This window comes from Nyctereutes procyonoides, unplaced genomic scaffold, assembly GCF_905146905.1.
Source record: "Nyctereutes procyonoides isolate TBG_1078 unplaced genomic scaffold, NYPRO_anot_genome, whole genome shotgun sequence".
NCBI lineage: Eukaryota > Metazoa > Chordata > Mammalia > Carnivora > Canidae > Nyctereutes > Nyctereutes procyonoides.
This window is the reverse complement of record NW_026575037.1, coordinates 13,369,806-13,386,461: the sequence shown is the minus strand read 5'-3', so window position 1 is coordinate 13,386,461 and position 16,656 is coordinate 13,369,806. Positions and strand designations below refer to the sequence as shown.

The following is a 16,656-nucleotide window of genomic DNA, read 5'->3' as shown; positions in this document are numbered from 1 at the left end:
CAGGGAGCGGTGAGGAGCCAAACAGGCTGGGTGCCTGTTTGGTTGTGCTCGTGGTTGCTGCCTCAGGGAAGTAGGCAGTAGGCACTGCTGCTGAAGAAAAAAACCCTACTAGTCAGTAGGAAGAGGGACATATTTTAAATTATATTTCTAAAACGAGGAATAAAAATAACCTATCCAAACTATTAAATAAAAATCTCCTATGTGATCCGCTCCTGCTCTAGGACAGTGCATGACATCCTTTGAAAGGAAGTGGGTGTGGGCTTTTGTTTGTCACACTCATCCCTGTATGACTTTTGCATTCATTTTCTTTTCTCAATTTTGTCCAATGTGATTTCAGGATCTTCCTTTAGAACCCTTTCCTTTGATGATTTTTCCTTTGGCCAGCTCCCCCGTCGAGCACAAACTCTGGATGCTGGTGTGCTATTATTAACTGGTATGTTCTTTTGTAATTGAATGAACAAGGCACAGGACACTCCTGACAGGATCCACATTTCTCCTTCTCATGAAGGGGGTTCCTAAAAGAAGGTTCCCACGTGACTTATTCGTACTTCAGGTTGTTCAGCAGACCACCAAACTGGTCGGAATTTTCAAGGCTGATACAGGTCGGGCTGTCTCTAGAGCTAGGGAAAGTTTTTTTGTGTTTAAAGGTTTGTCTTTCTCTCATTTGCTTGCCAATCCTGGACCTGGATCTCTGGTTGGCTGGGAGGGGTTTGGGGATTTTGCAAAGGCTGGGAATTACTTCCTGAAAGATAAAATGCAGACCCCAAAAAAGTGGTGTTGGCACACACTTAGAGCTAGAAATAAGCAGGGCTTTTTTTTTTTTTTTTTTTTGAAGGTCATTAAAATGGTAAATAGGTTTCAACAGATGGCTTCAGCATAGCAATGGAAAGCCCAGGCAAGGACTTTGGGGTTAAATCTCATATTTTAGTCACCTGGGACTAGCTTATTATTCCAGAAAGACAAACATCTATAAAGTTGACAGCTTCCTCCCCTCCCCTGAAGTGGAGCCCTTGAAGGCCGCCTGCCTGCTAGCCAGCTCATGGGCGGCTGCCTGCAGATAGCGACCTAGGGAATTGAAAGTCACTTTCTCCACACCTGTCAACTGCACGGCTTAAGCTCACCCAGGCTAGAGGGATATGATAACCAGGAACCTATATTACTGATGGGCCAGGACTTTTATACTCAATATGTGTGCTGGCTTTATTATTTTTTTTAGAATCATTTTAACATTTAATGCTTCTCAATTAAAGTGATTTCCTGGAGTGGATGCCAAGCTTCGTTCAGAATGCGCATTAACCACTTTCTCTTCGGTAGTTAAAGGCACCGAGGGATTTAAACAGCAATCCACAAGTCTGTGCAGTTAAGGTTTGGCGGAATAAAGCAGCTTATAAACAATAATATATGTCTTTCTCTTCTTTTTTTGGAAGGGTTCCAAACTCACAAACGGAGCTAAAGTGCTCTAAACGGAGCCGGGACTAAGCTTGGGGCCCTCCTCCTCGGTGAGAGCTGCGGGCCCTGGCGAGGCCCCGGGTGTGCGTGCACACACGTACTCTCAGAGAGCTTTTTATTACACAGAGTGTCCATCAACGGAACCTACCTTCTAAATATTAAAATGGAAACTAGGATTGCTCAGAGTGAGAGGACAGATAAATCCCGGCTGCGGCGTGGAGGGCGGATTTGCCGCCGAGGCCCAGGCGGGCCCCGCAGCCACTGTGGGCAGCTCCTTGGATGCTTCCCATCTGGTTCTTTTTTTTTTTTTTTTTTTGTATTTTTTTATTGGAGTTTGATTTGCCGATATATAGCATAACACCCAGTGCTCATCGGGTCAAGTGCCCCCCTCAGTGCCCGTCACTCAGTCACCCCATCTGGTTCTTAATCTCAGTGTTTGGTAGCAAGCTCGTGTTCGTTTCTTCTAAGACCACGTAGTCAAAATACCGGAATGGAAGATTCTGTCTTGAGTATAAATTAGCACGCACCTTATGAACATCCCAAACTAACTTTGGGGGCCTGGAGGCTTCCTATTGCTGGAGGAAGGGACTCACCCTCAGAAATGACTTCAGTATATGAATCCCCAAAGAAGAGAGAGCAACCAATGTAAAATAATGACATTTATAATTGTGCCGAGAAAAGTGATAGAACAAAACACAGGAAAGAAAGTTTGGGAGAATTTATATATAAAAGTAAAAATAGTAAATAAAAAGCCACGAACTCCCAATAACTACCGGTGAACAAACCATTAAGTTCTACTTTCCAGGGAGGAGCATGACAGGAATATTTCAAGTATAACTGAATAAAGATGAGGTTAGATAGCTTTTCTTGTTCAATCCTTTAGCGTAACGCCAATTAATTGCATATTTGAAAAACTGATCATTCTTGATGCATAATAAACAGGTGATGAGTATAACAAGGAAGCTGATTATCATCAGTCTGATAATCACTATACTTTGACCCAAAATCTCTCTGATGAGGGAACTGTGAAAGGTTACTAAAATAACTAAAGATGCTTATGGTAAAGCTCCAATAATGATCATAGTTTTCAAATCACATGATTCCAACAGACTACACTGAAAGCTTTTTATGTCATAAGGACAAAATCTGGTGTGTATATATAAAATCCATGAAGGGGCTTGATTATGAATATACCTTTGAGTATGGTTGCTTTTGTTTCCACTGTAGCTTATCCTGATAATGTGGTGCAGGGAAAACTTTTTGACTTGGTATCACAAAACTTGGATAATCACCCTGATTCTGAAAAAAAATAAGATCATGTATATTATAATGCTTTACCTATAATGAAGCCTATAAAAAGATGAGCATGCTTAGTATTTCTATTTATATAACCTCAGACAATTTCCCTAACAGTTGAGTTTCAAGTCCCTCGTTTGCAAAACACAAAATATCAAACTCTTCCTACTTTTACAATTATTCTGAGGTTCCATTAAGATGCTTGTGCACAGGATCCTGTACAAAAGGTATAATTACCTTTATGTCCTTGAAGTTAAGATGTATATCGATTGTAAGATACATTAGTTTATGTATCACTCACCAAAAAAAGTGTGCCTTAGAATAGATCAAATACAGTATGGTAACTACCATTAAAACATTTAATCCAAAATACCTTAGGAATTGGGATTTGAGATTCACTCAACAAATATTTAAATTCAATATTTTTATTACTAAATTGTGGCTAGTGGGTTACATACCTATTCTGTGATAAACATTTATTTAAGAAGGGGATTTGGGGTGGGGACTTGAAGTTTGATGAAGGCTTTCATGTTTCAACTGTTAAATGTTAAATAAACATTTGAAAGTCTTCATGTTCAAATGAAGCACATATTATTTAGCCTGGGCACTAACCCCTTCTGCAATCCAAGCTCAGCTTGGCTATAATCATGCACCTTGCTCATTAATCCTCAGAGATACTGTACACGAAATAATAACCCATAGCCCAGCAATTAAACCTGGCAGGAAACTAAGAAATACCCATTTAATAGAAAGGTTCACTTGATTATAGCAACCTTTTAGTTGGAAAATGCTGAAACATTAAAAAAAAAAAAAAGATACAATAGATACAATTCCAGATATTATACTATGGTTGTTATCCTTCTACCTGACTAGCTTATGAAATAGCAATATGTGGCCAGTGGCTGACTTCTTTCATCTTTGAAACATAGTTATGGTAGGTTAAAAATAGTTTTTCATAAGTAATTGATGAATTTTTTTAAGATTTTATTTATTTATTCATGAGAGACGCACACACACAGAGAATAGGAAGCATTTTTAGCATCTTGATTTTCTTCTATATCAGAGTAACTTCATTTCTCAGAAAGGAATCTTTGCCTTGACTTGAGGCAGATTTTATTCCCTTGTTCCAGAGTCTTAATCTTGTAGCCTAGGATCTACCCACCGGCCCCAGAATTTATTCCACTGATGAGAGAGAGAGAGAGAGAGAGAGAGAGAGAGAGGCAGAGACCCAGGCAGAGGGAGAAGCAGGCTCCATGCAGGGAGCCCGACGTGGGAGTCGATCCCAGGTCTCCAGGATCTCGCCCTGGGCTGAAGGCGGTGCTAAACCGCTGAGCCACCCAGGCTGCCCAATTGATGAATTTCTATGAGACTTTTTAAGATAACTCATGTAATATCTTAAGATAATATCATGTCATTCTAAATATCCAGGATAATGGGAAAAGGGGATGATAGTGGCCTAGTAGTGTCTGCCATTCAGTAGACACTCAAAAAATACATTACCTGTTGGCTGAATAGAGGAAGAGCTTTAAAACTTTACATGAGTTTTGTGGTCTTAATACACAGGACTGAGATTCAGTAGACTTGGTCCTGTGACTCTATTACTCCTTTGTGATCTTGGGCAATTTAAGTAACCTGTTTGTATCTTCAATTCACCCTTGTTTAAGTGGCCTTAAAACCTATACTGCCTACTGGATAGGATTACTATGGAGGGCTGACAGATTAAATACTGTCATGAAAGCACTCTGAAAAGTCAAAAAAGCTAAATGCATATGAAAAGACATCACTAGTCACTCAGAATTGAACATGTGGGCTCATTTCTGTCCTGTAGCAGCCTCCATTCAACCAGCGGTCAAAGAGGTCAGAGTCCAACTTTTTGGCAAATGTCTCTTTAAAAATTTCCCCTTGTGGTGATCACTGATAAAACTGCAGTCTATGTATACCACTGAAATCTGGCCAGTGGCTTAAAAAAAAAAAAAAAGTGCTTCTCTCATTCTTTCAGATAGGCATGGCAACAACCCGTTATCGCTTTGTAGGAGCGCTTAATGAAAATAGGGTCAATCAAAAAAAGATTTCTCATTCTTGATATACTGTAACAAGAAGTCAGAAGAAAAGGGTTCTCCGTGGGATCCACAGACCCCTGGAGATTCCACAGATGAGCTTCAGGAGACCTGTGAACTTTTCAAAATTCCATACACAACACTGTATTCTAGGGAAGAGGTTTGTGGTTTTTCAAAGTGATCTGGAACTCCCCAAGAATTAAAAACACTGATTTAGCAGACTCAAGCAACAAGCGTTCTGAAGATAACAATGATTCACATATTTTTCTCTGCCTCCTCTTTAATGATTATTTACATGGTTCTCTTTTTATCCCTCATTTTTCACTAGTGTGTACCAAAACTACTGTGAAGGCAATCAGGGCCTCTTAGATTAGTTGGGAGAAAGCAAAGTAAATGACAGTCATGAATAAAAAATAAAGAGTCACTCGTGTTGTACTGATCACAGTATCTTCAGGCAAGAAAAGAGAAAAAAAGCAACAAATTTCCTTTTATGGTTTTTAGGAACATAGAAAAATGGGGCTAGGTATGTTTTTATGTGTAGACATACAGACGTGGCCTGAAGATAAGAAAATTTATCTTCTTGAGAATTGAGAATGAGGTAAGAATAGAAAGGCAATCTATAAACAGACTAGAAAATTCAAATGGTAAAGTAGCAAAAAGTAACTACTCATAACTCAGACAAATATCTTTAGTTATTTACCACTTTATGACCACTCCAACTGAACTAGTTTCTGGCTTGAGAACACAGTGGAGGGGATCCCTGGGTGGTGCAGCGGTTTAGCGCCCGCCTTTGGCCCAGGGCGCGATCCTGGAGTCCCGGGATCGAATCCCATGTTGGGCTCCCGGTGCATGGAGCCTGCTTCTCCCTCTGCTTGTGTCTCTGCCTCTCTCTCTCTATCTGTGTGACTGTCATAAATAAATAAAAATTAAAAAAAAAAGTTTTAAAAAAGAGAACACAGTGGAGACTCAATTTTTGAAATACTATGTACAATAAAATTAGAGAGTTTGAACCAAGGATGAAGTAAATTGAATTCCAATTCCAGTAAATGTTACCCCCAACCCCCCCCCCAAAAAAAAACGCAAACACACCAACAATTATTTTGAAATACTTGTGTCATGGCCAGAAGTGAACCTTCAGGAAAAGGTTTTCTGTAATATTTTAAAATATTAATTGGCTTGAACATTATTAATCTGTCCAGGAAAAAAATTATGCATAGTGGAACCAAAGTTGTGCTAAACTAAATTATGTACTAGTTTTATCCTGTTAAACTATATGAAAAGATGGTTTGAAGATGGTTTGCCATGTATCTAGGAAAGTTAGCTGCTTTCTGCTCCAGTAAATTCATGTTCTTTGTTTGGTGGGAACTACTGCAACTTTTGCCAGTGGAACTCATGGTCTGGCTGAAGTGTGATGCACTACATAATTCAATAACCAAGACCCAGTTTTCTCAACATTTCTGGATGAAATCTTTCGCGTAAGCCATAGGGAGATGATCCACAGATTGTTATGACAGTAAGGTTTTCGAAAATTCAAATACCAGGGACAAAAGAATACAGATTTTGGAAAATGATTTTAGCTCTTGAAAATATAAATTTGATGACTGTTATTAGTGATAGCTTTGAATATAAATTTGAAACCTTTAAAATAAAATGAATACAAAACAAGCTATATTCTTTGCTTAGAAACAATCTATATAGTTTTAGATGTGCCAAAACAGGTTAAAAAAACTTGTATAAGAAGTTTTAAGGTCAGGGGCGCCTGGGTGGCTCAGTCAGTTGAGTGTCCGATTCTTGGTTTGGGCTCAGGTCATGATCACAGGGTCCTGATACTGAGCACTGAGTTGGGCTCGGTGCTCAATGGGGAGTCTGCTTGAGTCTCTCTCTCTCTCTCTCTCTCTCTCTCTCTCTCTCTCTCTCTCTCTCCTCCCTCTGGCCTCCTGCACACTCTCTTTCTGAAATAAATACATCTTTTTTTTTTAAAGAAATTTTAAGGTCAAATTACAAAAGAGAAATGAAAAAAGGAGCTCCTGATAGCTTCCTGCTTCAATAACTACCCTGTAAATCTAAAATGAATGAAACACTTTTTGATTTGCTAATGTCCTAAAAATGCACCAAGTACTATTAATGAAAGCTGCATGCAACACCTTGGTCACTTTTACTCTAACTAATTAATGTTTGTTAAAATATAATGAATGTGAAACATGAGAGAGGATAGCTTAATAGCAGGTTACAGTGTGGCTAGGATTATGGGAAAAGAACAGATAATGAATAGAAAACTCTACCAGAATTATAGCAGTGTTTCAGTATGTACTAACATGCATATCACTTCCACAGATAATTAAGAAACCATTTAAAGAATGAACAGTCTTGGTGAATGCTTTTGGATTACATCTCAGAAAGGAAGAAATTAGCTTAGAAAAATCACAAAATAAGCAGCAGCATTAATATGCCTCATTTCTGCTCTGAAAGAGCTTGTTCCAGAAGGACAGGTTAGTTGGAGCTAATGAAAATTGTGTCCACTGTTGAGGGCTCCACCAAGCAAGTTTATTACTTTTCTTAATAGTGACACGGTGGAAAAATTATCTTTTAAATAGTCATCTTTGCATCTCAAATCATTTTTTACTTCATTTCTCTTCCTATGACAACTATCTGCTTTCCTTATGTAATGAGAAATGTCACAGAATTCCCCAGATGGAGTTCCTGAGGCTTAAAGTGGGAAAACACAGGGAGCCAGTTTCAACAGTGGCATACTTGACTGTCCTTTAGAGAAACATTGTGGTGTACTCGTCTATGTTTTTAATTAAAAAATAAAAGCTCTCCCGGTATTCAGAAACAACTACAATCATAGTGAAGCACTGGAGCATTATGGGCTATTTCACATTTCAAAGCAGCCTCCCAGCTCAGGCCTGAGCTCATTTCCAGAGACAGTATACAACAGGGGACATTAGAGCCAATTAAAAGGGCCTTTGGGAAATCCCTCCTGGTTTTGTGAAGGTGAGTTTAAGGAAGCCTGACCTCACCAGTGAATTTTCCGGAATCTGTGCTTAGATCCTGCAGTGAGGTTGCTGAATCTTATTCTAAAATGCCCAAGGTTTTAAGGTTTTCAGTAAACCTGGTTATTCCTCTGACTTCTAGATCCCTTTTGTAACAAAATTCTACCCTTTCTCTTTTGCTTGCTTTTTCTTAACACCCCTCTTCCTTCTCTATCTGATCAATTCTGTCTGCCAAAAAGAGACATTGGGGTGCCTGGGTGGCTCAGTGGTCTGCCTTTGGCTCAGGTTGTGATCCTCGAGTCCTGGGATCGAGTTCCTCATCAGGCTCCCCTGGTGGGGAGCCTGCTTCTCCCTGGGCCTATGTCTCTGCCTGTCTCTCTGTGTCTCTCATGAATAAATAAATAAAATCTTAAAAAAAAAAAAAGAGATATCTCAGCCACCTATTCAGACCAGCTGTGTAATATACCACAAGATCACTGGATCTCTACCATACTGGGATTTCCTGCAACTTTCCCTAATTGTCAGTGTAGCACTGTCAGTCATATTTTGCTTCTGTATTTTTTTTAAGAGCAGCCATGTTTAATATTGTGAAATACGATGTGTCTCTTCCTTGCCCCACCCTCTAGAACAGTGATAAATTTCAGCGCACGCTCAGCAGAATTGAATTGTATTATGCACAGTACACATGTTCATCACCAAAACTGTACTTGCTGGAATGGATGCAGGGAGAATGAATTGCTGAGACTTCAAAATCCCAGTTCCTCAGAACTGATTTTATTAGCCAATGTATACCAAAGATGGGTGGTAAAAGAAGTATTATCTTTGCAGTTTTCCTTCATTATTGAAGCTCTATGCTGTTACAGACTGTGGTTTTCCAGTCTTTTGATTAAGCCTTGCCAGTCGTGTGTTGCTGCAACACCAAACAAACAGCTTTGCAACCTGTCACCTCTTCTGGCAGGCAGCCATCCTGGTCTCGGAGAGTGGGGTCAGCGCCAGACTGGAGCAGCAGCTCTACAATGTCCAAAAACTCACAGGCAGCAGCTGACAGGAAAATGGACAAATATGAAAACAAGGTTACTGTGAGACAAAGAAAAACAACTGTACTCCCTAGGAAAGCCAAGTGCTGAGCAATAGGGAATCTTGAACAGTGAGAAATGTTACAGTGGCCAGTGGGTGATCGGGCCTTGTGATAAGAACTTGGCCATTAGAGTGGATTTGCAAGTGTTAGGAAAATCAAATTTACCTTTTTTGGTTGCCCAGAAGCAAACAAACACATTTTTTAAAACTGTGAGGTTTTTAGACTATTCTTAAAGATGGGATGAGGGAAAGAACAAAAATAGTGTTTATCTATTTTACTTTGATCAGAATAATGATAGGTTTGTAGGCTACGCCAAAAGGCTAAAAATATTGTAAATGTAAAAGGAAAGAGTCTGTTTTGTTTTTGAAGAGGGGTTAAATTGGGTAACTGACTAAACTTTAATATTTGTAAATGAAAAAAAAAAAAAAAAAGCTGGCCTAGTAATCAGAGCATCCTGCTACAGAACTTTGACTTGTTTAAAAAAATAACAAATGGCCCCAATCAAACAAGGCACAGAAAGGTGACAAGGACCTAGAGAAATGGAAATGTATTATGAAGATGGCATGTATCGCCTCCAGGAAGGACACACGGACCGGAGGGCTAGGATGGAGAGCCATCTATCGTTTTGCACATACATGGAAACTTGATTTATGATGATGCTGGCATCGCATATCAGCAAGGAAACAAAGATCTATTAATTTAGATGCACTGAAACAACTGGGCTAGAGGCAAAAACAGGCACTTCATACAAGATGAAACAGAAACGGCAATCAACATATGAAAAGATGAACAACCACATTAGTAGGTAGGGAGATGAAAATGAAGACTTGGAGATGCCATTTCATACCCACTAGGTAGGTGGAAATTAAGAACAGACAAGAGGAAGCCCTGAAGAAGGCTGGCATGAGGGAAGCCCCTTCCGGGTGGCTGGAAGTGCACGTCGGTGCTGTCACTATGGACAACAGCTTAGCATTGCATGTTAAACCTACACACGTGTGGGCCCTGCAGCGCAGCCATGCAACTCCTATTGGCATACTCCATGGAAATGTGTGTGCGCATGTTCTCTAGGGGATATTTGCAAGAACGTGTGTAGCAGCACCATTTGTAATGATAAACAACCCACATGCCCATTCAGAGTAATGAATAAAATACCATACAACATTGAAAACTAATGAACTATAGTTTTATACACGAGTGTACCTCCAGAACATGACGTTGAAGGCAAGAAATCAGAAGAATATGTACAGTATGATTTCATTTAAACAAAAATTTTTAAAATAGACCAAACTAAACATCACTGTTCAGGGAGGCAAATATGGAGTGAAACTGTAAGGAAAATCATTAATATAAAATTTAGGATAGTTTCAATCATAGGGAGAGAGGATGGGAGGAAGGCCACGTGATTGGATAGGTGCACACAAGGGGTTTCAAAGATATTGACAATGTTCCATTTATTAAGGTAGGTGGTGGGTACATTTTTTTCAAGTTACATTTTAAATTCTTCATATACATTTTATAAATATACACTTTCATAGTATGATGTAACATAATAGCAACAACAAAAGGTAAAAAAAAAAAAAAGAAAAACAGGGAAAGAAAGAAGGGTATAGTAAGGAGTTTGATTCAATGGGCATTTCACTGAGTACATGCTATACCAGACCTATCAAGGATGCAATAAGATTCCTACTCTGTGGAACTTCTTAAACAGCTGGGAGACTAATATGTAAATTGGACACTCTTGACACAAAAGAATAACTGTTGTGGCACACACACACATACATACACATGTACCTGCACGGAAGTGTGGGGTGGGGTGGGTGGAGAACTTGAGGGATCAGGAAAAACACAAGTAGGTGGTATGTAAGCTGAGCTTTGAAGGACAGAGTAAATCTGCAGGTAAGTGGAGACAGAAAGGCATTGTGGAGTGTACAAGGAGTGCTGAGGGAACTGTCTGCCCGGCTCTGGGAAGCAATAGGGACAGTCAAAAGTGGAGCAGGCAGACTGGAGGCAAACTATGCAGGGCCGTGAGAGCCCTACTAAGCCATGCTGAGACGTGTGGCTTTGAGTGCTCTACTAAAGTTTGCATTTATAAGTGGTGGGGGGGCATGATTTGGCCTCTGTGTTAGGATGATAATTCCAAAAAGAGTGATTTGGACTGCCTAGAAGTTTGTGGCAGGTACACCAATTGGGAGACCATGACCATTTTAGGAGGACTGAAATTAGCCAGTGTCAGCATGAATATAAAGAAGGGACTGAATAAGAGAGCCACTGACATCCATGTGGATAGGACACAGCAAAGCACTGGATGGGTTTTTAAAAAATGTTTGTGAACATTAAATGTGATAATTAATGAAGCTGAAATGTTCTATTTATAGACAAATATTTCATTTTTTTTAAAGATTTATTTATTCATTCATTCAGAGAGAGCGAGAGAGAGGCAGAGACACAGGCAGAGGGAGAAGCAGGCTCCATGCAGGAGTCCTGATGTGGGACTCGATCCCAGGTCCCCAGGATCACACCCCGGGCCGCAGGCAGCGCTAAACCGCTGCGCCACCGAGGCTGCCCTATTTAATTATTTATATGTTGCGATTGTTTTTGTTTTTTGGAACAAAAAATATTTTATTTCAGGTTTCAAATATTTTTAGAGGTTTTTGAAAAGCTCACAGGCTCACCACTTGTGATCACAATGTTTACTGAATAAAATGGCCTGAGTTTTTCTATACTTGATATGAAACCCAGATACCATAAAGAAAATTACTGATAAATCCGAATACATAGAAACCTAAAACTGAAAAATTTGAATACATAAAAATTTAAAATAGCTATACCACACACACACAAAATACAATATATAAAGGTAAATTGTAAACTGGGAAACATATTTACATATATAACACATACAAGAGCCAATACCCTTAATATCTAACAAGCATTAACAAATCAATCCAAAAGAACAATGGGCAAGCATGCCTGGCTTAGTGGGTGGCTTAGTACGTTAAGCATCTGAGTCTTAATTTCAGGTCAGGTCATGATCTCAGAGAGGTAAGATCAAGCCCTATGTTAGGCTCTGTGGTGGGCGTGGAATCTACTTAAGATTCTTTCTCTCCCTCTGCTCTCCCCCTACTCTCTCTCTTTTTTAAAAATAATATTGGGCAAAAGAACTACAAGAACCAAAGATGATACCTATATTTTCTTTTTTTCTTTTTTTTTTTTTTTACTTATGATAGTCACAGAGAGAGAGAGAGGCAGAGACACAGGCAGAGGGAGAAGCAGGCTCCATGCACCGGGAGCCCAACGTGGGGACTCGATCCCGGGTCTCCAGGATCGCGCCCTGGGCCAAAGGCAGGCGCCAAACCACTGCGCCACACAGGGATCCCGATACCTATATTTTCAATCTTGGAGATGACATAGATGTTGGTGACATTATCTCTAAAATAAGGAACCATAGGAAGGAAGAGTAGGAAGGGAACAGAAGAAGAAAATTATGGAGGGAGAGAAATAATCTTGGTTTGAAATATGATGAATATTGGGGATACTGTAGTGATAGAAAATACAAAACTCATAGAAGATAACATAGGAGAAAACTGAGGTGACCTTAGGTATGCAATGACTTTTAGATATGACATGTTTGACTTGACACCAAAGGCACAATCCATGAAATGAATAGTTGATAAGCTGGGACTTTATTAAAATAGAAAAACCTCTGCTCTGCAAAAGACAATGGTCAGGGAATGAGAAGACAAGCCACAGACTCGAAGAAAATATTGGCCAAAGACACATCTGATAAAGGACTATTATCTAAAATATACAAATAACTCCTGGGGTGCCTGGGTGGCTCTATCAATTAAGTGTCTGCCTTCAGCTCAGGTTATGGTCTTGGGGTCCTGGGATAAAGCCCCACATCTAGTTTTTTAAAGATAGATAGGTTGATCAATTAATTAATTAATTAGTTATTTGAGAGAGAGCGAGGAGAGAGAGAGAGAGAGAGAGAGAGAGAGAGACACAATGAGCCAGGGGAGAGGAGCAGAGGAAGAGAGAGAAGCAGACTCCCTGCTGAGCAGAGAGCATCACGTGGGGCTCAATCCCATGACCCCAAGATCATGACCTGAATCAAAGGCAGATACTTAACTGACTAAGCCACCTAAACACCCCTCAAATAAATAAGTAAAATCTTAAAAAATATGTATAGAAATAACTCTTAAAGCTCAACAATAAGAAAACAAGTAACTGGATTAAAAATTGGGCTAAAGACCTTAACTGACACCTCACCACAGATGACATACGGCAAATAAGCTTATGCAGAAGGTATTCCACATCATATCATCAGGGAAATGCAAATTAAAAGAACAAACCTATTAGAATGGCCAAAATGTGGAACACTGGCAACACCAAATGCGGTGACAATGTGGAGCAACAGGAACTCACTCATTGTTAGTGGGAATACAAAATGGCATAGCCTTTTGGAAGACAGTGTGGCAGTTTCTTACAAAACTAACCATATCCGTACCATATGATTAAGCAACCATGCTCCTTAATATCAACACAAAGGAGCTAAAAAGTTATGTCCACTCAAAAAATTCTGCACATGAATGTTTATAGCAGCTTAAATCATAATTGCCAAAACTTGGAAGCAACCAAGATGTCCTTCAGTAGGTGAATGGATAAATAAGCTATGGTACATCCAGGCAATGTAATAATACTCAACACCAAAAGACAGAAGTCAATCTGAAAAGGTTACCCACTGTATGATTCTAACAATATGAACACTCTGGAAAAGGCGAAACTATGGAAATAGTAAAAAGATCAGTGGTTGCTAGAGTCTGGGGGTGAGGGAGGGATAAAGAGGCAGAGTGTGGTGGATTTTTAGGGTAGTGGAAACACTCTGGATGAAATTATAATGATGGGTACATGTCATTTTACCTTTTCTACAGAATATACAATTCCAAGAGTGAACCATACTGTAAACTTTGGACTTTGGGTAATTATAGTATGATACAATAATAATTGTATGGTATGGTGGTTCATCAACTGTAACAAATGTACCACTCTGATGAGGGATGTTGATTATGAGAGTGAGAAATAACAAAAAAAATATACGTTGGTCTCTATCTTCAGTTCCTGGCACAGAGCTCCTAAAACCCCTGGGCTTTCCTAAGTGATAAGAGCACTAGATCTTGTCACTTGGTCTGTGACAAAGCTCCTAAGTTACTTGGAATTTCCTGGGTGATAGGAATATCTTTTGTTCTAATGAGATGACTCTTAGTGGACTCTTGAATTGCTTCAGGAAGGTGGCTGGTTACCAAAAAGACCCAACCATGATTAGAAGCTTGTAGCTTTCAGTCCCAACCCCCATCCTCTGGGAAGGAGAGAGAGGCTGGGCTGGAGATTGAGTTAATGATCAATCATGCTTATGTAATAAAGCCTCCATAAACACCCTCCAAGTAGGGGGTTTAGGAACTGGGTTGCTGAACACGTGGAAGTACTTAAAAGGTGGTTTACTGGTGAGGGCATGGAAACTCTGTCCTCTCCCCGCCATATCTCATCCAATGCATCTCTTCCAACTGGTCATTTGTATCCTTTATCACATCCTTTTATATTAAACCAGTAAACCTAAGTGTTACCTTGAGTTCTGTGAGCCATTCTAGCAAATTATCAAAACCGGGAAGGGGTCATGGAAATCCCAATTTGTAGATGGTCAGTCAGAAGTGCAGGTGACAACTTGGGGCTTGTGATCTGTAGGCAGAGGTGTAGTTGTGGGACTGGGGGGAAGATAGATAATGTCTGAATTAAGTGTTAGAATACGCAGCTAGTGTTGCAGAAGATTGCTTGCTGTGAGGAAAAAACATGACACACATGGTGACTAGAAGTGAAGTGAAGTGTGGTGGTGGTGTGAGACTAAAGGAGAAACACACAGGGAGTGTTTGTTCTTTAGAGAGGAAGCTATACGTGAAGTAATAAGGGGTATATGGAAAATCTCTGTATCCTTCGCTCAATTTTGCTATGAACCTATAACAACTCTAAAAGTTTTAATCAATCAACTAATCAAGCATTTGTAATTGGGTCTATTTCTGGGTTATCTATCAAGTTTCATTGATTTACACACCTATCCTTATACTAACATCATACTGTCTTGATGTCTGTCCCTATATAATAAGTCCTGAAGTAAGGGTGTGTCCTCCATCTGGGTTCTTTCCTTTCCCATATAACTTTTAGAATAAGCTTATAATTTTTTTTCAAAAGTCCTACTGGAATTTTGATTGAGAGTGCATATAGATCAATTTAGGGGAGAATGGAGAGCTTAACAACATCAAGTCTTCTGATCCATGAACAACAGAATCTTTGTCAATTTACTCAGATTTCCTTTAATTTCTCTCAACAGTGTTTGGGAGTTTTCAGCATATAAATTGTGCATTTATTTTATCTTAGGATTTTCATTTTTTGAGGCTACTATAAATGGTATTTTTTGAGGTTTCAATTTCCAATTGGTTGACTGCAAGTATATAGGAAAACAGTTGATTTCTTCATACTGACCATGTGTTTTTAACTTTTAGTTTCTAATTGTTCATTACCAGTGTATGGGAGTTTTTTGATTCTTGTATATTGATTTGTTATCTTGCAAACTTGTTGAACTCAACTTACTAATTCTAATAGCTTTTTAAAAAATAGATTCTTTGGGGGTCTCCTACATAGGTGTCATGTATCTGTGAATGAAGTTTTATTTCTTCTTTCTAAATCCATCTGCTTTTGACTTCTTTCTTTTGCCTTAATGCATCGGCAAGGATTTCTAGTACAATGTTGAATCAAAGGGGAGAGTGTGTACATCTCTGCCTTGTTCCCGGTCAGAAGGAAAGCCTTTCACTATTAAGAATGTTAGTGGGGTGCCTGGATGGCTCAGTTGGTTAAGCATCTGCCTATGCTCAGGTCATGGTCTCAGGGTCCTGAGATGGAGCCCCACAATGGGCTCCCTACTCAGCAGGGAGCCTGCTTCTCCTCTCCCCCTGCCTGCCACTCACTCTGCTTGTGCTCTCTGTCAAATAAATAAATAAAATCTTTAAAACAATAATGTTAGCTACTAATTAATTACTTCAGGTTGAGGAAGTTCCCTACCTATTTTGCTGCACTTTTTTTTTTAAATCATGAAGGGAGGTTGAATTTTGTCAACTGTTTTTTTTTTCTAGATATATGGAGATGATAATTTGTTTTGATTTTGATGTGCTGATATGGTGAATACAAAGATTTTCAATTGCTGAACCAACCTTGCATTCCTGGCATAAAGGTATGAGAGTATGATTTATTATTCTTTTTGTATGTTGTTGGGTTGGCTTTGCTAATATTTTATTAAAGATGTTTGCTTTGGGGTGCCAGGGTGGCTCAGTCGGTCGAGCATCTGACTCTCGGTTTCTGGTCAGCTCATGATCTCAGGGTCATGAGATTGAGCCCTGCATTGGGCTCCATGCTCACAAGAAATCTGCTTGATATTCTCTCTCCCTTTGCCGCTCTCCCTGCTCATGGTCTTTCATTCATAAATAAATAAATAAATAAATAAATAAATAAATAAATAAATAAATAAATAAATAAATTTAAAAATATGTTTGCATCTATATTCATGGGAGATGCTGGCCTGTGGTTTTCTTTTCCTCTAGAGTTTTCTTCTGACTTTGGTATTAGAGTAATGTCATCTTTATAGAATGAGTTGGATGGCATTCCTTTTTTTTTTTTTTTTGACAGAATTTCGTCTTTTATTTTCTGAAAGAGCTGATGTTAAACATTTAGTAGAATTTAC

General features: G+C 39.2%; 1 protein-coding gene across 10 annotated transcripts in view; it reads right to left on the bottom strand.

The window, feature by feature from the left end:
• Positions 1 to 8,547: 8,547 nt before the first annotated feature.
• ACBD6 (acyl-CoA binding domain containing 6) overlaps positions 8,548 to 16,656 on the bottom strand; it is a 213,247-nt gene continuing 205,138 nt past the window's right edge. For all 10 annotated transcript variants that reach the window (XM_055319242.1, XM_055319241.1, XM_055319243.1 and 7 more), the window contains one exon: positions 8,548 to 8,836. In XM_055319242.1, coding sequence (XP_055175217.1) covers positions 8,682 to 8,836 — 155 coding nt within the window. In that variant the 3' untranslated portion in view covers positions 8,548 to 8,681. The remainder of the gene's footprint in view (positions 8,837 to 16,656) is intronic.